General features: G+C 40.6%; 1 protein-coding gene across 4 annotated transcripts in view; it reads left to right on the top strand.

Annotated features, from left to right (window-relative positions):
- The first annotated feature begins 12,205 nt into the window (after nucleotides 1-12,205).
- Nucleotides 12,206-25,460, top strand: part of TRPM3 (transient receptor potential cation channel subfamily M member 3) — a 703,802-nt gene continuing 690,547 nt past the window's right edge. For all 4 annotated transcript variants that reach the window (XM_054727188.1, XM_054727187.1, XM_054727186.1 and 1 more), the window contains exon 1: nucleotides 12,206-12,388. In XM_054727188.1, the coding sequence (XP_054583163.1) occupies nucleotides 12,206-12,388 (183 nt within the window). The remainder of the gene's footprint in view (nucleotides 12,389-25,460) is intronic.

The raw sequence follows: 25,460 nt of genomic DNA, 5'->3' as shown, positions 1-25,460 counted from the left end.
TTTCCTTATAGAAGCAGGGTTCAGAGAGCAGTTTTGTGAGTACCAGGTTATTGTGGTTTCTATTGTAATGTGACTCATTAACTTAGAGAAAGAGGCTTTAGATTTTCTGTATCCCAATTCTATGGATTTTTCAGGCCACAAATAATAAAGCACATACATTTCTTGTTAAAATAAGAAATCTTTTTAGGGGAAAAGGGTTTGCTGGTTTGTTTGATTACAGAACAGGAAAAAATGGCCAATAAAATAATTGAGTCAGTTTCAAACAATATTAAAATATATATAAAACTGTGAAAATAGTACACCTTTAATAACTAATTATTATAAAATTGGGAAATAATAGATATTATTTAGCTACTCTTTACCCAATAGGCATGGTACTCCATGCTTTATCATTACTGCTAGATGTTCTTATGTCCATGCTATGCACCATTTAATACAACAAGGACAGTGTGGGTCAGAAAAATGAAGATATTTGCCCCAAATCACATACATAGCAAGTAAGGGCTGAAGTTTGAACTTTGACCTGTCTGAACCCCAACTCTTGGTCTTTAGACTTAATTTTTTTTCTGGCATAGAAAGGCATTTCCTCTTCTTTTTAAGGACAAGACTGACATAAAGTTCAAAATCTTCTTGGCCTCTCTTGAGTCCAAGGTGTAGCTACAAGTAACAGCCGGTTACTATGATTTTTTTTTTTTTTTAGAGAGAGAGGGACATCTATGTGAGAGCAAAATATTTATTGGCTGCCTCCTACACACCCCCTACCAGGGATCGACCCACAACACCTGCATGTGCCCTGACCAGGAATCGAACCTGCAACCTTTTGGTGCACAGGATGATGGCCAACCAACCAAGCCACACCAGCCAGGGCAAAACCTGTTATTCTTGAAAAAAAAAAAAAAGTGGTTGTTAAGGGAAAGATCACTTAGGAAATTTTTATCATTTTCTAAACATTAGCTTATAAAAGAAAACGTGATCAACTGCAGTGTCAGATAACTTAAGTATTATTCTCATGGTAGGAGTATTTTCCCCAGAAAATTTCTGGATTTAGGAGATTATAAATGTACACTTGTCAACAGGGATTGTCATTCATATATATGTGGTTAATTAGAACTTTCAACCAGTATGTAGCATCCAGTAGAATCTTTTATCAATGGATGTGATGGAAGTAATGAATAGGAGCACCTCATGTGCTTGCCATGGCTCCATGCTAGGTCTGATTGAAAAATATTGGTGGAAAGTAAAAAGTGAAGCTGACTAACCAACAAATACTGAGGCATCGTGTTGGTAGGAATCCTAAAAATCACTTAAATTTTCACCTTTAGGTAAAAGAAACATTCATCCGTAAAGCCTTTTAGAAAAATAAGAGTCTAGAAGGACTATGGTTTTCCCATTTGTCTTTCTCTTTTTCGTTAAGTTTTAATATCAACCAGGTTGGCATTGCTTTATACCAGTGGTCGGCAAACTCATTAGTCAACAGAGCCAAGTATCAACAGTACAACAATTGAAATTTCTTTTGAGAGCCAAATTTTTTAAACTTAAACTTCTTCTAACACCACTTCTTCAAAATAGACTCGCCCAGGCAGTGGTATTTTGTGGAAGAGCCACACTCAAGAGGCCAAAAAGCCGCATGTGGCTCGCGAGCCGCAGTTTGCTGACCACGGCTTTATACCTTCTTATACTTTCAACACCCGGATAAGTTTTGTTTCCAAGACACCAACCCAGACTTGCAACTTGGCTAAACTCCTTCATTGTCATAACATAGGTCGTACATTTTAGCCAATCAGATCAGCTTTCTTCTTAACTAAATAATGGGCATGACTCTGCACAGTTGGTACAATGCATTTCCTTTAAAACCCAAATTAGTACAAACCATCTTTTAATCCCAAGTGTCATAGTAGGCATTGAAGCTCTACTGAATGTCTCAAGACCACTTTCTCGTGGCACAGATCATTTTCATGGATCACATTGTGCTAATGACAGTAGCTTGTCTCATTTTTAGCATATTGTTGTTGGCCTTGTTTCTTTTGTGGAAGTCAAAAGAGACATGTGAAGCACTTGAGAATTTTAATTAGTTCAGTGAGCCTCTGCTTTCAGACTCTTTCCAAGCTCCAATAATGGTTTTGCATGAGTTGGAGGAAATGAATTTTGAAATTATAATAAACAATGAAAAGGTAACTAAGCTGCTACTTCTTTCACTTTACTCACCTCTGTACTTTAGAAGGGAAAATGCACACATCTGTTCTCTTTTGAAGAGTGAAAAATGCTTAATAGGATTCTAGTTAATATGCTCAGATTCAAAATCCCACTTAAATAATCCTTTTTCAGCATGGATGGAAATTGTGACTCTTAGAAAAATGAGACTTTTGCATGGCCACTTCCATGTGCCCTTTTGCTCTTTTTTATTTATTTTTAATGGACCAGGTGACATTACTACTTGTCCTTCTGCACAAAAGAACAAAATTGCAGAAAATTGTTCAAAAGGACAATTTTAGTTTTATAAGACCACTTAATGCACTCCCATTTAGGACCTAACAATTATTACCTACTACTAAACATTTTTCTTGACTTGTGTGGTACTTTGAGAAATCTTTACTTTATATAAAATATAAAATAAAATAAAATAAAATAAAATAAAATAAGAAGAAAAACAAAAAGAAAAGAAAAAGTAATGACTAGATAGACCCTGCCTATAAGACTGTGTTTGTTTTCAAGATGACCTTCGATGTTTTCCTGCCATTGGTACTGGACAAACAGAAATAAAAGGGCTTTAGCACAAATGATTGCCTTCTAACTCAAGAGCAGGAAGGAAATAATAGTTTACCTTTAGAAACCCCAGGCACTAGATTCTGGACCTCTCTTTGCCACATCTGTGTTGTGTACTCTACCAATCTCCTGGAGTTTTTGTTACACACCTAAAAAATCCTGACCAATAGGTAAAAAGTGAGAAAATGTAAAGGATTCCTCATTGCAGGAGCACTTTTAGTGAAGTAATAGTAGTGAATTTGTAAAGGTAGATGTTCAGGTGTCTATAATGTCAAAAAAACAGTTTGAGGAAAAAAATAGTCACTTTAGATGGGTAGCGACCAATTTCTTTGTCTATTAACAAGACCATGTGGGGATAGCAGAATCTTCTACCATTTGAAATGTTAGATAAGCTTAATTAAACATCTTATTTAACTTAAAACAGATTATGTTTATTTACTATTCTTTGATATAAGGATAATCTTTTCTTTGACTTTGTTACTAGTAATTGAACCTTTATCTTTTTATAAACCACCTCCATCATTTAGAATCTAATTTCCAGCTTTATTTCTTTAACATAGAGAGAGATCTTAATGATAACTGCATAGCAATCTGGTAGAAGCTAACTTAACTTCTGTTTTTTTAATTATTATTTTTTACAGTTGCCTATAAAATATTGCTGTTGTTGTACCATTCCCGGTTTTGCATATAACAGTGGTTCATTCATTCCCATTGCTGTATAGAATTCCATTGTTTTAATATACCATATTTTATTTATCCATTTTGATGTTGATGGGCATTTATGTAGTTTCTAGTTTGGAACTTGCAGAAATAGTGCTGCTATGAATATCCTTGTAGTCTTTTAATTGCCCTATTTATGCATTTCTATTGGTTATGTATCCTGGAATAGAAGTTCAGGGTTATAGTACACAAATCATCAGCTTTAGTAGGTAGCATCAAATAGTTTTCCAAAATGGTTGTACCAATATACTCCCACCAGGGTGTGTGGGTTCCAGTTGCTTCACAGCCTTGAAAATATTCAGTATATCTTTTCTACTTAAATTTTCTATCTGCAGAATTTTAGCCATTCTGATGGGAGTGTTATATTAGTATTTCCTTATGCCTTTATTTTATTTTATTTTATTTTATTTTTTTATTTGTTTTAATTACTTTATTAATTAAGGTATCACATATGTGTCCTCAACCCCCCCCCCCCCATTCCCATCCCAAACCCCTCCACACGCATGCCCCCACCCTCCTGTTGTCCGTGATCACTGGTTAGGCTCATATGCAAGCACACAAGTCCTTTGGTTGATCTATCTCCCTTATCCCCACCCTCCCCTACCTTCCCTCTGAGGTGTGACAGTCTGATTGATGCTGTTCTTGTTCTTCAGTCTATGTTGTTTATCTTTTCCCCTAGATGAGTGAGCTCATGTGATACTAGGAATACACTTATAGGAACCGAAAATGAGACAAGCAATAATGGTTATGCTGAGAGGCAAATGAATCAGTCTATAGTGAGTTTCTTTCTGGGCCAATAGTTCTTTTGAGTCCCAATTTCTATGTGCAACAGTTCTTTATGTGTACATAACAGCAATGATATTTCAGTTCTGGATGGTGGACAAATGGTGGTAATGCAGGTCCGACCCTCTCTGGTTTGGTCCTGGGCAATCTGCAGTGACGCACATCTGCTGACTGCTAGTATGGCAAGGCATCGTCAGCATCTTCCATCTCTGGACTGTTTCTCTTCTGTCTTCATGGCTGGAGCACTCCTGTCAATTCCTCTCTGTTGCAGGAATCCACATGGTCTCTGAGTTGTTTTCTGAAAATATACAAACATATTCTCGACCAAAAGTTAATAAAGGAATCTTTTCTATAAATTTGACTTGCAATCCTTTTTCATTTTTTGCCCAAACGATTTTCCTTTGGCTTGTTTTGACACCATGTATGTTTTACCTGGGTGTCTTGCTGTTAGCATTACAAATGAAAGTTAATTTTCTAAAGTAAAAATTTTCTAGATATAATTTATTTACAGGATATTTTTTCATACATGATATTCTTCTACTATTCCCCCTTTTTTGGTTTAAATATTAGGAGGATTTTGCTGTAATCTTGATAGCTTTTAAATTTTACTTTTTTGCACTAAAATGTGACTGCTTTAGGTTCATTATATGTTACACAATTTTACCATGAGATGAACTACCAATAAAAATTTTAGTTAACACTTTAGGAACAGCTTTTTTGTCCAGTACAATTGATTTTTCTAGAATATTCGCTTCTTTCGATTGGTCAATTTAAATTAGTCTGAAAACTCAACTACTATTTTACTGTCAAATTTAATACTCTAACAACCATCTTATTTTACCCTGTAAATATTAGTGGAGAGGATTATTTGCCTTCTTGAGTAGGCCCTGAGCATTCCTGGTGCTAGGCTGGATTTAGATATCAAAGACCCCAGTTCCTCACATCATGGGTGCAAGACATCTCCATCAAGTCTTGTTGCAGTGAGAGGGCATCTGCTGTCGGCCAAGTCTCTGTTACCTGGGTCCCGATTTGAGCTGGGCATGGGAAGCTAAGCAGCCATGGGGGCAGGAGACCTCCCTCAGCAGGGGTGAGGGTTCAGGCCCCTGCAAACTTGGGGGGCTTATGCCTTTATTTTAGACATTATTTTATAATAGGTGGGAATTTAGTTCACTTATACCTACCTTTCTGTTCTCTCTCCCTTTTTCCCAATTTTAATGGTTATATTATTTTAAATTATATTATCATTTACCTTTGTACTTTTTATACCATTTACTTTAGTCATAAGCTCTTAATTTTGAAATAAAATTTCCTAAAATATCTAACTATAGATTTAGAAAGAGGAAAAATTTTAATGTATATATAAATTTACACTAATGCATCAATAAAAAAATAAAAAAAGGTTTATAATAAGATTCCTATAAATTATAAAGGCACTTAAAGAGTATGAAAGCCTGGGCAATGGTAGAATTTTTTTTTTCACTTTAAAAAATAAATAAATCTTTATTGTTGAAAGTATTACATATGTCCCCTTCCTCCTCCCACCTCCCTCCTCCACTCCTCTTTCCCTGCCCCCTGCCCCAGGCCTTCACCACCTTATTGTCTGTGTCCATGGGCTATTCAGATATGCATACAAGTTCTTTGGTTGATCTCTTTTCACCCACCCACCCCCACCTTCCCTCTGAGATTCATCTGTCTGTTCTATGCTTCTATGTTTCTGGGTCTATTTTGTTCATCAGTTTATTTTGTTCATTAGATTCCACCTATGAGTGAGATCATGTGGATTTTGTTTTTTGCATGTGAGGGAATCATCTACAGCAAAATTAAAAATAGGAAGGAAAGAAGGAAGGGTAGGAGGGAAACAGGGAAGGAAGATGATGATAGAGATAGAGATAGAGATAGAGATAGAGATAGAGAGAGAGAGAGAGAGAGAGAGAGAGAGAGAGAGAGAAGGAGGGGAAAAGGAACACAGAGAGAATGCACTAAACAGGAAGGGAGGGGAGGAGGGAAAACAGGTGGGAGGGTAGGTAGCTAGGACTGAAGGAAGAAAGGAAACAGTGCTGATATCTAGCTAGATTCTCTGCCCTTCAATGATTTCAGTAGCGAGGTCTTGATAAGATGTATAACCAGAAAGGCTCATCAGCAGGTATTTCAGGGAAGATATGAGATTGTTCTTCTCAGAGAAAGAGGATAATTTTCACGGAGCTATCACCCAGAAAATTTTATCCATGTAGATGGCTGATCTACGTAAACTAGCTTAACCCTATTGCTCCCTTTCTTGATTAGTAGTCGTGGGCTTTGGAAGATTTTTAGCTTGAGTTACAGGAATAATTATTTCAACACTCACATTTGTTTGGCTTGTGTGAGATCAGCCCTCATGTTTACTGAAGGGAATCTAATCATGACTAAACACAAATTCTACATCCTGTCTCCTGCTTCATAGGTATTGACTAATTCCGCTTTGCTGTGAGTCCAGTCATAGTCATTAAGCTTTTAGTAAATTCACAAAGCAGTTGGCCCCAAATTAATTTCACACTCACCATTTTCACATTTCTCTTAGTATGCAAGAGTGCTGATTCTGACTGCTCCCCCATTGTGCAAGGAGGTGACAAAAGCAACTAGACATAGTTTAGCTTAGGAGAAGAGAAATTTAGGGGACTTGCAAAGGCATCTTCAAGTACTTGATGATTATCATAAGCAAGGGAACATCTGTTAAATTAGTGTGATGCCAGAATTTAAAATAAGGGTAGAAGGCATGGGTTTTAATTCAGTTCATACAGATGAGCTTCCTACTGCTTAAAATTGTTTAAAAATAAAACACCCTGCTTCTGAGAAAGAAGATATTTAATCTTTTGCACTCAGATGTCGAGTGTGACTCAACACGGTTAGCATTAGAATAAAGGAATCGAGAAAAAAGCAAGCGAGTGCAAAGGGTTAATGCTGAAGAATGAATGTTTAGGTAGAGGGGGATGATAGGATGTTGGTTTTCTAAGGTCAGACTTCCAGAAGTCTATAAGTTCTATGATTCCTATTATACTGAAGCTGAGACACCATCCTATATAATAAAACCCTAATATGCAAATCGTCCAAACGGTGGAACAACCAGTCACTATGATGCGCACTGACCACCATGGGGCAGATGCTCAATGCAGGAGTTGCCCCCTGGTGGTCAGTGTGCTCCCACAGGGAGCGCTGCTCAGCCAGAAGTTGGGCTCATGGCTGGTGAGAGGGTGCAGGCCAGGCTGAGGGAACTGCCCCCTAAGTGCACGAATTTCGTGCATTGGGCTTCTAGGCATCCTGTTTCAGAGAAGTTAAAAGTGTGAAAAGTTAATGGTGGTATAGTTGATAAAATATGGTTTATATTTTCCTATTTTGTGAGGAGGGTTTTGGATCAAACCTAGCTTTGTAGTTTTAATCACTTTCTCTGTTTACCCTACCTCTCCTAGTTAGTCCCAGGGCATGCCTGTGGGTTTACTGAAAATAATCAAAAGAAAAAAAATGTTTCTTATTAACTCTCTTGCAATATGTGCATGACTATGTGACCTAGAGCAAATGGGGTTTGGAGAGAGTTCTGATTATAGACTCATAACATACTCAACAGGCTAGGAGGGCCAGGGAACCTTCCTAGAATTCCTAGGGCTAATAGAGCATTGTTGGCATTTTATATTTTCTTGAGAATTTTTGGGGGGCTACTATTCAAAATTTACTTTCCAAACCCAGAACATTTCACAATATTATATTTTGATTGATTCATACATAAAGATATGTATTTACATTTTTATTTTACATAGGATATCTATTATTTAACAACTAGAGGCCCAGTGCATGATTGAATCATGCATGTGTAGGGTTCCCTACACGCTTTCGCTTTCGATCGTGGGGGAGCTGGGTGCCTGGTGCCGGAGCAGACAGGCACTCAGCTCCCCCGCTTTTGATGGTCCATGGTGGGATGTGAGCTCCCTGCCTCAGAGGCCCCTTCTGTTCCGCAGCACAGCCATGGTGCAGATGCTGAGCTCGCGCCGCCACTGGTGACGCGAGCTCAGCATCCCGCTGGCCCAATCGGCTACCCTGGCCACCCCGAGTCCTGCCCCCTGCACCTCCCGCTGGCCCAATTGTGGGCATAGCAGAGTGATGGTAATTTACATATTACCATTTTATTAGGTAGGATATGGTTAATTTTGCCTTAAACTTGATGTACTAATATTCACATTCTTTAAGCCTAGAAACCATGGAGGAAAAACCATGGAGTCATACTTCCCATTTGCATTTTAATGTATTCACACCCACCTTTGTAACTGCAGTGACTCTTCCAGTGAAGTTAAGTTGCTCTGGAAATGGCTTTCAACCCTGACTCCAGAATGTCAGTGCTGGTGACTTTAACTGTGCTCTTAGTTGTGATGCTGCCATTCTCTGCTAACTTCGTAAGAAATATGATAGACTTTCAACCTAGCTTTCCAGTTTCTGGCTATTAGGAAGTCTGGAGAAGACAAAGATCAGAAGTGGAAAGGGCCAATTTTCTGTTTACCTATAAGCACATCTAAGTTAGCCTCTTGTATAGTTCTCAGACAGTGCCAAACAAAACAAAACAACAACAACAAAAAAAACACACAGAGATCATCTTCAAGCAAGGCCTTAAAAACACTACTGTAAGTAAGATAAGGACAATGGAAAGCTCATTTTTAGACCAAGCCCCCCCCCCCCCCCGGGGGTAGGCGGGAGACGTGTTCAATCACTACCTTTTTATAAGTATGTCTAAGAAACTCATCAGTTCCTGTGAGTGCCTATGAAATGCTGGTACCAGCATTCATGACAGATAGCCTTGGTAGCAGGGTTATTTCCCCCTTACTGGGCTGATGTGGGTGAACCAGGGTCTCAAGGCTCTGTGAGGTGAGCATTCTTGGATGTTCCTTGATATATCTGCAAAGGCCCCTCTTTTTATCATTTAACTAAAGAGTGAACCTTTAAAGAGGAAAATAAGACATTTGGGGCGTGGGAGGGGAGGGGGTGCTAGCAGCCTGACTCTGTATCCCTAATGTACATTCCTATTAGCCTATAGTCTAATCACTGCCCCTTCCTTAATTATCTGGTCTTGCCAGACTTATCTACCTAAATACTCACATTTTATAGAGGCCATAAACCATGAGCAATATACAACCCCCAGAGGGAGTTATCAGCGCTGGCGCCAGGCCAGGCCTTTAGGTGTGGTCTCACGTCTCCCATCCCACCACTCGTGGCTTTTTGCAAAGCCCCCCGAAAGGTCCGGAAATCTGATCCTTATTTGGGGGACAAAGAAACCAAAGGGTATGAAGAGAAATCTTCCTCCATATTGGCTTGCTCAGGATTTGGAGAACTGACCCCCTGAGTGACTGTACTAGTACATGTGAAACATCTGGAAATAAATGGGTTTTTCTTGAATCTCTGAGAACTCCTGTGCATCTTTTGGTCGCCTGGTAAATTCTGCAACTCCTTCAAGGCATTTAGGTTAGCACATATATTTTTAATCTCCTAGGGAGTTTTCCCCTTTGTTGGCAAGTAAAGGAAAAGGTAAATATTTAAGTCACAATTTTCTGACTTTTATTCTACTCCCCAACTGATATTTAGTTTTCATACCCCTATAATTTGTAAACTATGCATAATCATTTGGATTTATTGTTTGTGAGGGGGGAGGAATCTGGCCTGAATTATTATATTTCCATGAAATATCACTAATAATTTCAAATCCATGTACTTAGATAGGAGTGAGAAACTGCAAAATGGAGTCTGTGGTTTTTTCATTAAATGGCATTGTGTGTTGCAAACATTGTTTAGAGTCTCATTTGGTTTAATATGGGTGTGTGATTTCTGGGCACAGAGGGTTGTTTAAAAAGGTAGGAAGTAGGCTCTGTGGGTCTCTTTGCTTAAAATGACAAGATTAATATTAATGTAGCACTACATACAGGCACACAGCCGTGGGATCTTAGAGCTCTGTATTTCATTTCTGTAAACTAGCCAATTCTAAACTCTGCTTAATCAGACTGACCACTGACAATGTTACAGAATTTACCAGGCGACCGAAAAATACACAGGAGTTCTCAGAGATTCAGGATAAACCCATTTATTTTCAGATGTTTCGCATGTACTAGTACAGTGATTCAGGGGAGCCTGTTTCCAAATCCTGAGCCCCCCAATATGGAGGAAGCTTTCCCTTTATACCCTTTGGTTTCTTTGTCCCCCAAATATGGATCAGACTTCCGGACCTTTTGCGGACTTTGCAAAAAGCCCGGTGTGTTGGGATGGGGAACGTGAGACCACACCTAAAGGCCTGGCCTGGCACCAGCACTGATAACCCCCTCCATGGGTTGTATATTGTTCATGGTTTATGGCCTCTGTAAAATGGGAGTATTTAGGTAAATAGGTCTTGCAAGACCAGATAATTAAGGAAGGGGCAGTGACTTGATTATAGGCTAACAAAAACATGCATTAGGGATACTGATGAACTAGGAACAGAGTCAGATTGCTAGCCCTCTCCCAAAAATGTATTTTTATGTTTCCCATCAACAACTCAGATTATGATTTTCACAATGGGTACCACCACAACAATTTTCCTTAGTATTTTTCACCCCTCTCCTTTCCTCTTAACCCCCCTTTCCCTTTCCCTTCTGGGAGAATGCTCTATTTCAAACATAAGAATAAAAATTGAAGATACATCTGTTTCCATTGCAACAGGTAAGCAAGCAGACAGATCTTCTGACCAGGCCCCCTTCACTTTAATAATGAGTAAGGTCATTGTCTCAGCTTTTGTAAATTTGTGATGGCCCCAATGGCTCTCTCTCATCTGAGTAAGGGCATTTCTGAAAACAAGGACAGCTCAGTCTGGTAAAATAACCGACACAGAACTTGTGAGAGACTGCAGGCTTTCCTTCTTATGAGCAGGTGGCAGACATGTGGACCTAGGTGGTGGAGGTGTCAAAGAATAGACAGCACACAGGAGCTCACATGGCCTCACTGGTTGATTGCTGTACCATCCTTGCCCAGGAGGGAGAGGGTAAACTGAATATCCCATTCCTACCCCAGAGAGAGAGAAAAAAAAAAAGAGAGTTGGTTAAGAAATATCAACCCTTTCTTCGCTAAGGACCCTCCTCTGCTCTGTCCCCATAGTATGGGTCCTTGAAGGCTTAATTGCGGCAGAGCAGCAAGAATCACCTGGGAAGGTTTAACTATTCCGATTCCCAGGCCACAGCCCGGCCAATTAAAGTAGACTACGAGGAATATGAGCATTAATAACAGCCACAAGAAAGATTTAGATAACTCGGATGTGCAGTCAAGTTTAAGAACCAGCGGGCTAGTTTGAGCAAGCGTGAGAAGGCCTTAGCTTGGCGCCTGACAAGGAGATGAAGTTCTACTCTCCGCGAGGACCCTTAGGAGGCAGTTGTTGCAGCAAACAGGAGAAAGGGGAGAAAGAGACAGGAGGGAGGACAAAGTTGTACTCGTCCTGTCTTTCTCCAGGTCAAGGGAGTCTCCACCCACCCAGTGTGGGTGACCGAGCCTGGCACCTGCTGCTAGGGATGGGGTGAGGTTGCTCTCCAGGCCTGGGGGACTGGGCGGGGTCAGGTGACTGGAGGTAACTACCCAGCGGCGCATCAATAGCCCCCGGGTGTGGGCCGTGCGACTTGGGGCGGCTGCTGCCGCGGGGGTGGAGAGAAATTTGGGGGCGCAAGAGGAAGCTGGCTCCGGTGCAGGTGGCGCTCGCAGTCCCAGCCCAGTTGAGCCAATCGCGGGCGCAAGCGCAGCCTGGTGGCGACAGCGGTAACGGAGCGCGGGGCTCTGGCAGGAGCCCGGCGGAGGCAAAGGCGGCGCCAACACAGAGCTGCGCCCCGGCAGGAGTGAGACCTGCGGCGAGAGGAGCGAGCGAGAGCCCTGGGCGCCGCCGGGGTGTTGCCCGGCCAGGGGAGGCGAACTTCGCATGGGGAAGAAGTGGAGGGATGCGGCGGAAATGGAGCGGGGCGGCTCGGACCGAGAGGACGGCGGGGAAAGCCGCAGGTGCAGCCGGAACGCCAGCCGGGGCAGGTTTGCCGAGTCGTGGAAAAGGTTAAGTTCCAAGCAGGGGTCCACCAAGCGCTCGGGACTCCCGTCGCAGCAAACGCCGGTGAGTGGCCCGGGAGGGAGCCCCTGGGTCTCTCCTTCCCTTTCTCTCTCCACACGGGACTCGAGCCCTTTCCATGGTGCTGAACTTGCCTCCTCAGGGCTCCAGCCAGGGAACTTGTGGAGCCGCTTCTAACGGAAAAAAAAAAAAAAAAATAAATAAATAAGGTGGAGGCTGTGAGGAGGGACAAGAAGGAATGACTTCCTTTTCGTCAGCCACGGAGAGTCTCCTGACGTCTCTGATGTCTTTGCAAAAAAAATGGGGAACATGCTGAGAGGCGAGGGGCTCGCTGTCAGATCATCAGAGTTTTGCAGTTAATTTAGCGAGGGGGTGAGATGCTGTGGAGTGTATTGTTGTGACTCAGGTGCGCGTCCTGGGGATCTGTCTGTGTAGCATGTTCGGAGGTACTGGGCAACCGCTGAATTAGGGCGGAATAGGAAGGGCATGCCATATTTTTACTCTCTTAACAGTTGCTCTTTTCCATCCCGCAACCCCACGATGGTAATGGGTGCGTTTAATTGTTTGCCGAATATCGTTTGCATGAACAGAATAGCAAAAATACCCCAGGTGCTTACCATCCTACTGTTAACACATACGACATTCAGAAAAAAACAGTTTTCCCTTGTGTCAGCTCCTCCTCAATGTCTAATTAGTGCAACAGAAGCACACGAGTGAATTAATGTGGGCATCGGATGCGTAGAGAAGTACAGTTGATAAAAACTTTAGCTGCATTTGCATTTTTAGTATTTAAATATTAGCTGCTTTCCTTCAGCCTAGAAGGAGAGAACTCTGTTCTAAGACTGCGGAGCCCTCCTGTTGCTCATAGGGAAGAAGGACACATCACTTTTAACTTCTAAAATATTGAGGAACTCAGTGTGTATGTGTGGGGGGAGGGGGTGTACTCAAGTTTTACATATAGAGGAGTGTTCAGCAAATATTGCATGGTGAAGAGAAAGTGAATTAATTAAAAGAGAGGATAGTACATAAGCATTGGATTTCCTAGCACGAACAATGTTAGGCTGCTGTGTCTGAGCAGGGTCGTCATGGGAGGCTAAAAATTAATCCCTGAAAAGCAGGAAGTTTAAAACATTACTTCAACAGAATGAAATGTAAACATGTTACAATTTATAGGGTGTTTATTTTGTTTGCTTGTTCACAAAAACTACTAGCAGAAAGTGGTATTAAATTTGAAATATTTTCTGCAATATTTAGTGAGTTTTGTAAGTTTTTAAAATTTAAATGTAGATACAGTATACTTAAAATGCACTTCATTTTATTGCATGCATTGAAATATTATTTATTTAGAAATGTAGAATTGAAAATGTTTTAAAAGGATGTTACTGTTCTGAAGATAGGTTTTTCTAAAATAAATATGTAGAAAACATAACATTGATGACTTCTGTCAATTATGTGAGTTAAGAATTAATTTTATCCCCCTTTTAATGGAAAGCCTAAGTATTATTCTAAGTAATTTACGTTTCTTCTTCGATTCTGTTCAACAGGTGTGTGCAGAGTCTATATAAGAATCTTCATATAACTATATAAGAATCTTCATATAACTATAAGTTGGGTTAAATAACTCACAGGTTTGTTATGTAGAATAAAGATGTGTGTGAGAGAGAGGGCATAATAGGATACCAGGACAACCAGAAGGCGTCTGGAAAAGTAACTGTGACCCCTTGTTTGCTAAGGGTGATGAAGGTGCTATATTTTTCTGCAGAACTTGTTCATTGAAACATTAGTAATTCAGTTAAAATCCAGTTGTGGCAAAAGCCTGAGCTTATTCTCACATTGTATGGCAAATTTAATATTGATTTTGTTTTAAAAAAAATCTAATAAGTGCTCCTAGCCATGATTTTAATCAGCAAATTTAAAAAAACAAAACCACAAAGATAATCAGGTTTTTAACCAAGGTTTGATGCCATTAGTTGTTAACAAAGACTTTCTATTTCATTTGTAAGAGAGATACCCCACTTATTTATGCAAACAGGAGAGAGGGGATAATAATGCTCCTAGCAGATATGCTTTAAACAAGTTTTAATCATCAAGTAAGAGTTTTCCCCCTGTTAAAGTGAGTTGGTGCTATTTTAAACTTATTGTATTTCATGCCAAAACTATACAGTAGGAAGTGATTATAGCTTAAACTATACAGTAGGAAGTGATTAAAGCAACTAATATAAGTAATGGTGCTTTTTATTTATTCTTATTTATAAACAAGGTATTCTGTGATGTGGCTTTGGATCTTATTCTTTTTTGTATTCTAAGAAATATGGTGGTAGCCATCCTGATGAAAATCATATGAGGATTTTACTCTTTTTTAAAAAAGTCAAAATAGATAAATGTGTAAAAATTTTGTTAATAATAAAAATTGGGAGCTTTCCTACATCTTTCTTTCTTTTGAGAATGTAAATGATTATAAGTCGTTCTATTAATGTGGCCTTTGTTACTCTTTGCTATAGTTAGAGCCTTGAAATCCCTACTAGTTAAAGTTATTCCCAGGGAACACTATAGTCCATGACTTTCTCCCCCAGGGAATGATTGCGTTATTTTTCATTTTAATGAACAGCAAAGCATGCATAATCATAATTAATGGGAGAGACTTTCTCTAGCAAGGAGAGGTCAGCCATATTCTTGGTCATCTAGAATGTACTTTGCTTTTATGATCTGAGTCATGGTGTTTTTGCGTGTGGAGTGTAGGGGAGGTTTGTTTGAATCAATCTTGGTAATTAGATTTTCTACTCCACTTATCACTAAGTATGTTGTGGTTTTCGTAGAGATTTCTCATGATTTTAATGCCATTATTAGTAACAAAAAAGTTGCATTTCTGGCACTCTCTTTAGTACTCAGAAAAATGGTCTCCTGGAGTTCTTTCTGGAGTAAGGTAGGCCCTTGTTGGACAGTGTGTACCGTCTCTGCCACAGCTCTCTGGGGTCTGCTTCTGTTCTGGCATCAGCCAGGCCTAAGCAGCACCACCCTGTGCAACATCTGGTGGAAAGGGCAGCTGTCCTGAGTCACAACAGTGGCATTTAAAGGGTGTGTTTTCACGTTCTGGGCCACAGTATGTCTAACAAATCAATTCTTGATGATTTTTCAAAAGATATTGTTTTCATTTTATAATTCAAGAAACACTCTTCTCTCCCCTATTCTTATGCTTTATGGCTGACAATGCAAGCTTTAGTCTAGTAATATACTGTATTCAAATTATATTTCAAATCATAAAATTCTGAAAGAGTGCAGTAGGATTTAATCATACTTACTCCTTGGAATTTGTTTCCCTCTGAAAGTGGTTTACAGATTATTTTTTAAAATCTAAAATCAGTGTTTTTAATAAATATACTTTTATGTTAGTTTTTTAAAAATATGTTTATTGATTTCAGAGAGGAAGGGAGAGAGAGATAGAAACATCAATGATGAGACAGAATCATTGATTGCCTGTCTCCCGCACAACCCCCTTCTGGGGATCGAGCCCGCAACCCAGGCACGTGCCCTTGACCAGAATCGAACCTGGGACCCTCAGTCACAGGCCGATGCTCTATTCACTGAGCCAAACCAGCTAAGGCTTATTTTAGTTTTGTAGGTATCTATAATAATAAAAGCATAATATGCTAATTAGACTGGATGTCCTTCTGGACAACCTTCCGGATGAAGCTGGGGCTGCGAGGGAAGCCCGGGTCCCTGGTGCCTGCCAGCAGCTGGAGGGAAACTTGGGTCCTGGGTGCCTGCTGGGGGCCAGAGGGAAGCCTGGGTCCTGGGTGCCTGCCAGTAGCTGGAGGAAAACCTGGGTCCTGCCTGCTGGGGGCCAGAGGAAAGCCGGGGTCCTGGGTACATGCCTGCAGCCAGAGGGAACCCCAGGGCTCAGGTCCCAGGTGCCAGAGGGAAGCCGGTGCCAGCAGCCAGGGGAAGGAAGGCCTACTCATGCACGAATTTCATGCATCGGGCCTCTAGTATTAGTATAAAAGACTATATATTTGAATTTTGGATATGAAATTAAGTTTCTTAATCTTAATGTGTTACATAATGTCTCTGTTGAATTGGTCAATAGGCATAAAAGTAAAATGACTTTGCTTCCATTCTATACGATCTGAATTTCATACTTCTTCTTGAAGTATTGTTCTTGTTACTCCTATTATTTGCTTCAAGTCTATCTACATAGAAACGCATGGAGATCTATTGAAAGGTGATTCAGCAAGTGCCGTCTGGTGTTACAAATATCAAAAGCTCACCTCAGCATGTATGCATTTTTAATTTTGAAAGGTGATTACCTCCTGTAGTCCCACTGCTATTTAAAGGCTTGTTTTCAAATAATTACAGATTTAATTTAATCTCAAAGTAAGCACTGTGTAAAAGAAAGAAAGAAACAGTTCTGAGAGAGTGAAATGATGTGTAATTAGAGTTGTTTTTCAACCTTAGGTGGCATGCTTGCTTCCACTAATGCCATAATTACCCTTATCAGCAAATGCCAACCACTGAACATCACACCTTGTGCAGACAGGTGAGCGACCGAGAGTGCATAGCAATCACAGTGAGCGTACTGAAGCTGCAGTGCTGCAAACTAGATAAGGCCAGTTCAGCTGCTTACCAAAGTCACTCTTCCCACAGGGTTTGACAAGTTATGACTGCAGGATTCCATGAACAACCTGTTTCCATTTCTGAGGCTGACTTGCTCTGCTGGCCTAGTAGGTGACTTCCGGCTTTTCTAGACCTAGTTTGTAAGCTGGGTTCTTCAAGGGCTTAAAATAAATGAGAAACACTGAGTCAAAGGCAGGGCTAAAGTCAGAAAAACTCATCTCCAAACCAATGGCCTATTTGAAGATGGTGTGGATGGTAGATCCCTTGGTAGCTGTAGTAGAAATAACAGCAAGTTGAAAAAAAAAAGAATCCTCTGTTTCCTTTTTCAGTGTCTGATGGGCTATTGCAGTGTCATTAAACCCTTAATAGTTTGTTCGTGTTACACAAAGGACTCTCCTGATGGAAGCTGAATGAGTCCCCTGCAGTGCTTGTCCATTACTGAATAAGCCTTTCCTTGACAGGTTGATTTTTGTCTACTGCCCTTTACTCACTGTGTTAAAAAACTCAAAAAGGGACAACGTTTTATTGCTCAGGAATACAGATGTATTCTCCTGTCATTGTGAGTTTTTTTGATGGGGGAAAAAAAGCCATTTTCATCATGGTTCATTTTGTTTAAGCATTTCTGAAATGTCATCTTTTTTCCCTGGTAATTAATATAACAACTAACTAACTTTTTCTCATCAATCATAGTGAATTAAATTTTAATTTGATTTCATCATTAATTTGAGGGCCATGAATATATTAGCTGGCAAATGAGTAACTCAAATATTTTAAGTTTTGAGAAGTAAAATATCCTGGTATGGTGATAGTTTCAAATGTGTCTTCAACTATTTAAAAACATATTAGAACAGTTGTTCCTGCCATTGTTTTTTGAGATATTTAAAAAACCGAACCATTAAAATCATTTATAAATAGTAGCAAAACATTATATTCATCTGTTCTGACCAGATGTGATGGTCTGTGCATTGGCTTTACTTTTTGTATTTTTTCACTTACAAAGCCAAAGGAAGGCTGATAGAGCAAAAATGGAAGGATTGCAGGGAACATTGTTCAAAAAAATAACCTTTTATTCCTCTACCGTTTGCTTGGTAGCTAGGAAAGGGTAGGCACCATGGTAGGTACTGGACAACTTTCCTAATAGAACTGATGGTTTCATACAAGACAGATATGCAGAGCAACAAGACAGAGATGTATAGAGCTTAGCTTTATAGTCAGAATGCAGTAGAGCAAAGGTTAAAGCAGCTGACGCCATGAGGATAAGAAGTTTAGAGAAAAAGTTTCCTAGGCTTGGTGCCTGATTCTTAAAAGATGAGAAAGAAAAAGAGTTGCTTGGATTTGGAAAGAGGCATGCCTTCCTGAGAGTCATTATTGCCCTCTTTCCAGGTTTTGCCTAGAACATATTCACTTTGTAATGTTAGTGAATAATTCACTATTATCATGTAAAACTATGTATTTTTATGAAAACTTTTGTGGTTTTTTTTAATTCAGAAATTGCTAAATTGTTTCTTTGTATCATTGGCCTAACCAAATACCTCAACACTTTGATCTCTTCAAATACCTCAATGGATGTGGGAAATTTCTCAGATGTCAAAAAGGTGGGAATCACTACTTTAGTTGTCCAAAGGACAATTATTCAAGTTCAGAGTTGACATGAGAAACTGCCAATCCATGCATTCAATGTCATGGGAATGCACATTCATTCAAAATGCCTTTCTAGAATACCAGAAGTTCAACCACAAAATCTTACCTAATAATAGACAAATATGTAAATTGACCGTACCTTCGCTATGCTCACAGCCAATCAGAGTGAATGAGTATGCAAATTAACCCACCAAAGATGGTGGTTAATTTGCATGTGAAGGCAGGCGGGCAGCACCATGGCCTGCTTCCGGGAGTATGGGTCCATCCGCTCGGGAGCATCGCCACCCGCTGCTCCCAGGGGTCCCTGGGATCATCGCTGCCCGCCACTCGGGGGGTGCCTGGGAGCATTGCTGCCCCGGGGAGGCATGGCTGGACCCGCCTAGCCACTCCCGGGGGTCCCTGGGAGCATCGCCGCCCTGGGGAGGCAAGGCTGGACCTGCCTAGCCACTCCCAGGGGTCCCTGGGATCATCGCTGCCCAGGGAGGCAAGGCCGGACCTTCCTAGCTGCTCCCAGGGTCCCTGGGAACATTGCAGGCAGGGGGTTGCTGAGACCCAGACCTGGCCTCTGGCCACAGATTCATAGCTTCACAGAGACCAAGGGAATCTGCCTCATCTGCAGAGAGACGGAGGTTCTGCAGTGGCCCCAAGACGCCGGTGAATGGTGAATATAGTCAATAGTGTTGTAATGATGGTATGATGCCAGGTGGGTACTAGAGCCCTGCCAGGGATCAAGGGGCATGGAAGGACTCTGGGCAGAGGGGCAAGAACCCTCACCCCTGAGACGGGGGTTGAGGGGCGGTGCCACCTCAGTGGAGGAGTGCTGCACTGCAGGGTACTGGACTGACTGACGTGATTCAGAGAAGCTCCCAGTGCTAACTGGCTTTTCTCAGGCAGCCTTCACACTTCAGAGGCAGTGACTCCTGCTCCTGCCTTGACCCAAAAGCAGGCCCGCGGTGCCCTGCCCCATGGCAGAGCATGCCTAGGCAGTGAGTGCAAAGCTTTCCACCTGCTCCGGAGAATTGGGGGCAGTAAAGAATGGGGGGCAGGGGACGGGGAGAGGAAAGAATGTGGAGCATCCGCAATGAAGAGGTGCTTGAGAAAGAGGCTTGGAAGCCTGACTGGAAGGTTTGTTCTGTTTGCTGGGCGGCTGCCCCTTAGGAATTGCAAAAAACATGGCTCTGAGGGCTTCCTGTGTGCTGAGTCAAGTCCCACAGCCAACTGGAATTGTCCTCAGTTTCCTGGTCTATAAAATGGATGAAGCATGTCCCAGTGCCTTCACTGAGCTTTGATGGCCAATTGAGATACTATATAAAGAAAATGAGGGAAGAAGTGAGAAAGAAAAGGAAGGACGAGCAACACAAAAGAAAGACTGAAAGGAACCTGTAAACCCATTGTCACTTAAATAGGGAATATAGTCAATAGTGTTGTAATGATGGTATGATGCCAGGTGGGTACTAGGGAACACTTTGTAAAGTATATGATTTGCTAACCACTATTCTGTAACTAATATAAAACCTGAAACCAATACAAAATAATATTGAATGTAAAGAAATGAAAATTGGAGTGAAATTTTTATAAATTTCAAAGTTTAAATAAAAGCTGTAAAGGAAGGAAGGGGAGAATAAAAATAGTGTTTTTCATTTTAAAGAGTTGTCTTTATATGGTGCTTTTATACTTTTCTAAGTCATTATCTCATTTTAATTTCAGGGCAACTTAAAGACAAGATAATTGTTCCCTCCACTATTCAAAGAAAGGAAATTTTGGTGTCTGGTCCTAATGATTCAATCGTCAAGCCCTTATTGTAAAGCAGGGTTATTAAAATTTTCTATGCAGGGTCATATCTATACTAATAAAAGCCTTGGGTGTGATCAGGCCAGCAGGGGAGGGTATTTGGGGGCAATTAGGCCTGCAGAGGAGCAGTTAGGTGTCAATCAGGCCAGCAAGGGAGCAGTTAGGGGGCAATCAGGTAGGCAGGTGAGCAGTTAGGAGCCAGCGGTCCCGGATTGTGAGAAGGATGTCCAACTGCAGGTTTAGGCCCTATTCCACAGGGATCTGGCCTAAACCTGCAGTTGGACATCCCTTGAGGGGTCCCATATTGGAGAGGGTGCAGGCTGGGCTGAGGGACACCCTCCCCAGTGCACAAATTTCGTGCACCGGGCCTCTAGTAGTCACATAAAACACATCCATGGTAATAACCATCTAGGTTTTGTCCTCTTCAAAGGTTGAGCTTTCTAGGACTTCTCTGGGAATGAACTTTATAATAGCGAGTTTAGGAAGGAGGGCTGTATTGTTTAAACAATCCCAAGAGTCTCAATTTGAATGCAATTCCTCTCTACTTTGGGAGATCCGAATTAATTTTAGAGAACAGTATGGAATCAAGGAGATCTAGATTGGAATCTTGACTCTTTCAGTTATTAGCTATGTGGCCAGAGGCAAATTACATTTTTATGCCTATTTTCTCCTCAATTCTATCAGGAGAATTCCTTCTTTCTTTCCCGCTGTTTAAGATTCCCTACCATACTCTTGATTCCCCAATGGTAAAAAATATCCTGAACTTGAGGATCATTGTTCTTATATATTTATTTATGTTTATTTTTTAAAAAAATCTCAACTACATATGTATTTATATAGATGTATAAGTAATTTAAAAAACTTTACATAAATTATGTTGTTCTGTATATTCTCTTGCAATTTGCATTTTTCACTCAACCTTGTATATTTTAAAGTAGATCAAGATGTTATTTGTAAATGTTATCTATCATTTCAGTATCTATTGTATCACAGGTAATTTACTCATTGCACTACTGGTAAAAATTAAGTTTTTCTTTTCTTTTCTTTCTCTTTTTGCTATTTCAAATAGCATTCATGAACATCTTTGTACTTGTCTCTTTGGTTCTTAATTTGCAAATACTTTGGCAGGTTATAAACTCAGAAACTGAGCTTGCTCTTTGGAAGCCATAAGGACAAGGGCTTCTTCTCTGGAGCTGTTTTGCACTAGAGGAAGGTCATGCCAAAATTTGCAAGGTGCTGGCAGTCTACTTTAAGACTGTATTGACACTCAAATCTGACAGACTTGATTTCCAGTTTGACTTAGGTCATTAATGGTTTTGCAACTTAGTCATTCTGTGTCTCATTGCCTTAATCATAAAACCAAGATGGGAATACCTGTCCCCAGGATAAATTGTGAACATTGGGTTTTGATGTATATAGCTAGTTCAGTGTCTGGCAAGAGCTACTTGGAACATTATCTAACTATGGTGTTAACAAGAAGTGTTACAGCAAATATCAAAAGCAGAAGTTGCCTTTGTTTGATGGGGAAGTGCTATTTGTCTTTAATTCTTCTGAAATTAGTATGTTGTTGGTTACAGCTAAGATGTAAAATAAGGCTAATGATTGTCTGTATTAGCCTTCTAATTGAGCTTTAAAAATGTTTTCGAAAATAAAATCGGCTTGTCTTCTTCAAGATGATTGCTTTTCACAATAGATCCTGGTCCTTGAAATGTCCATCATTCTATGTTTTTCTGGAGGTGAATTTGACAGTTTTGAGATAAAATGTGAAATTGGTACCATATTGGCATATAGGATGCTATTTGCTTGGGTATTTTTATCATTGGATTCATTATGTTATGAAATAAGTTGTGGTTATAAAATTATTTTCTTTATAAACCTTATGACTTTTGGGGAAAAATGCATTTTAAAATAGTTTTATTCTGGAAAATTTAAACCTATATAACAATAGGGAAATAGTATAATAAACCCCAGGTATTCATAACCCAGCTTCAACAATGATCAAATCCTGATAAATCTTGCTTCATCTATGCCCATATTTTCTATTTCTTCCCTCCCCAATATGTTATTTAAAAGCAAATGTTAAATATCATTTCATCTAAAAATAATTGAAAGGTAAAGACTCATTAAAATGAAATGTAAACAAATTAATAGTTTCCTAATACCTTCATATATTAAGATAGAACCACCTTTCCTTGATGCTCTCATAATTCTGTTTTTTTACCCACAGTTTGTTTGAATTGACACATTAAAATTGTTTTGTTTTTTTTAGTCTATTGTTTCCCCCTTCCTGATCTTTTTGTTTTTCTGTTGAAAATTATTTGTCAGAGAAAATTGTCTGTATTGTATCATTCTCCAAATTCTTTATTTTGCTGAATATATCCCAGTAGTGTTACCTTACGTGTTTCTCTGTCCATTGTGTTTCCTGTGAACTGGTAGTTTGACAAACATGCTTTATCAGTTTTGATTTTTTCAGCAAGAATATTTCATACGTATTTTGGTTGCCTCTCATTTTAGGTATTAGCTACCACTGAGGATCATTGCCTAGAGCAGGGGTTGGCAACCTTTTTATGCAAAGGACCAAATAGTAAATACTTTAGGTTTTGAGTACCATAAGGTCTCTTATAGCTACTCAACTCTACTGTTACAACTCGAAGCAGCTATAGACATTATGTAAATAAATGGGCATGGCTGTGTACCAATACAGCTTTATAAATAAACACTGAAATAGGAATTTCATATAATTTTTACATGTTGTGAAATATTAGTGTACTTTTAACTTTTAAAAACCATTTAAGAATGTAAAAATCATTTTTAGTTCACAGGCTAAGAAAAAAACAGGCCATGAACTGGATATGATCCTTGGTGGGAGTTTGCTGATCCCTAGCCTCTCCGTTGTTTCATTAGGGCATTGCAAATGGTGACAGTACAATTTTTAATTTTTTTTAAAAATATATTTTTATTGATTTCAGAGAGGAAGGGTGAGGGAGAGAGAGATAGAAACATCAATGATAAGAATCACTGATTGGCTGCCTCCTGCACGCCCCCTACTGGGGATAGAGCCCCAAACCCCGGCATGTCCCCTTGACCAGAATCGAACCCAGGACCCTTGAGTCCACAAGCCAATGCTCTATCCACTGAGCCAAACCAGTGAGGGCCGTACTTTTTTTTTTTTAATAAATAGGAAATCTCCCTATCAAGTATTTGCTTACCCTGAATTATATTTTATACAGTAAAGTCAAGATAAATGCTTGAGAGAGAGTTTCTAAAAAGTTGAGCTAATAATAATAGGAGCTGTGTTTTGGCATTGATCTGTTTGTTTGCTGTCAGGCCATAGATTTTAATTGGTCACTGTGTTCAGTTAAACTCTCAGAAAATATTTGGCTTGTTTGTCATGGAAGCCAATTAAGGTGTCATTAAGAAATGGAATATGTAAAAATATATCATCTAACTATTTCTGTGTTAGGTTTTGCTCTCAGGATTTTAAAAAATCATGAGCATTGTGTTTGTTAGGTTTCTACTGTTGCCTTAAGAACTTACCACAAAGTTAGTGGCTTAAAGCAATATGAATTTACTAGAGGCCCGGTACATGAAATTCGTGCATGGGGGGGGAGTTTCCCTTAGCCCAGCCTGCACCCTCTCCAATCTGGGACCCCTCGAGGGATGTCCGACTGCCCATTTAGGCCCGATCCTACTGGGATCGGGCCTAAATGGGCAGTCGGACATCCCTCTCACAATCCAGGACTGCTGGCTCCCAACTGCTCGCCTGCCTGCCTTCCTGATTGCCCCTAAACACTTCTGCCTGCCAGCCTGATCACCCCCTAACCACTCCCCTGCCAGCCTGATTGATGCCTAACTGCTCCCCTGCCAGCCTGATTGCCCCTAACTGCCCTCCCCTGAAGGCCTAGTCACTCCTAACTGCCCTCCCCTGCAGGCCTAGTCACCCCTAACTGCCCTCCCCTGCAGGCCTGGTCCCCCTCAACTGCTCTCCCCTACAGGCCTGGTCCCCCCAACTGCTCTCCCCTGCAGGCCTGGGTCCCTCCCAACTGCCCTTCCCTGCAGGCCCGGTCTCCCCCAACTTCCCTCCTCTGCTAGCTGGTCACCCCTAACTACCCTCCCCTGCAGGCTTGATCACCCCCAACTGCCCTCCCTTGCAGGCCTGGTCCCTCCCAACTGCCCTCCCCTGCTGGCCATCTTGTGGTGGCCATCTTGTGTGTTTGAGTGATGGCCAATTTGCATATTACTCTTTTATTAGATTAGATTATCTTAACAGTTCTGTTGTTCAGAAGTCTGACACAGATTTCTCTACATTAAAATTGGGATGTCAGTAGGGCTGTGTTCCTTTCTGTAGTCTCTAGGGAGAACCCATTCACTTGTCTTATCCAGCTTGTAGAAGATATCAACATCCCTTGGCCCCTGGCTCCTAGCTCCCTTGTTTTTCTTCAAGGGCAGCCAAATTGTATCTGGTTGACCCCTGCTCCCATCCTCACAATTGCTTTCTCTCCCCTTCTCTTCTGCCTCCCATATTATAGACCCTTAGGATTATAGGGGACCCACCTGGATAATCCACAACACCCTCTTTAAGGTCAGTAATTAGCAACCTTGATTCCCTTTGCCATGTAAAGTAACATATTCACAGGTTCTGGAGATTAAGATGTAGACCACTTTGAGAGGCCATTCTTTTGCTTTTCACTGGCTTTAAAATATCAGTTTTGTTTGTTAAATCTTTTAAGATATATATCTATATTGATTTCAGAGAAGAAGGGAGAGACATAAACATCAATGATGAGAGAGAATCATTGATTGGCTGCTTCCTGCATGTTCACTACTTGTCAAGGATTGAGCGTGCAACCTGGGCATGTGCCCTGACTAGAAGTGAACCAGGACCTCCTGGCTCATAGGTCATTCACTGAGCCATACCAGTCCAGTGTCATTTGTAAAATCTTTACTAAACAAAGTTTTGAAGATGGTGGTGAAAGATGCTCTAAGGTGCCTTTAAATCCATGATAAATACTCCTCTATTTGGAAAGGGGTTCTGTGGGCAAAGGAACAGAATAGATGAGGGTTCACTGCACTC

Source organism: Eptesicus fuscus, chromosome 15 (genome assembly GCF_027574615.1).
Source record: "Eptesicus fuscus isolate TK198812 chromosome 15, DD_ASM_mEF_20220401, whole genome shotgun sequence".
Classification (NCBI taxonomy): Eukaryota; Metazoa; Chordata; class Mammalia; order Chiroptera; family Vespertilionidae; genus Eptesicus; species Eptesicus fuscus.
The sequence above is the reverse complement of the archived record's forward strand: the minus strand, read 5'-3'. Positions and strand labels throughout refer to the sequence as shown.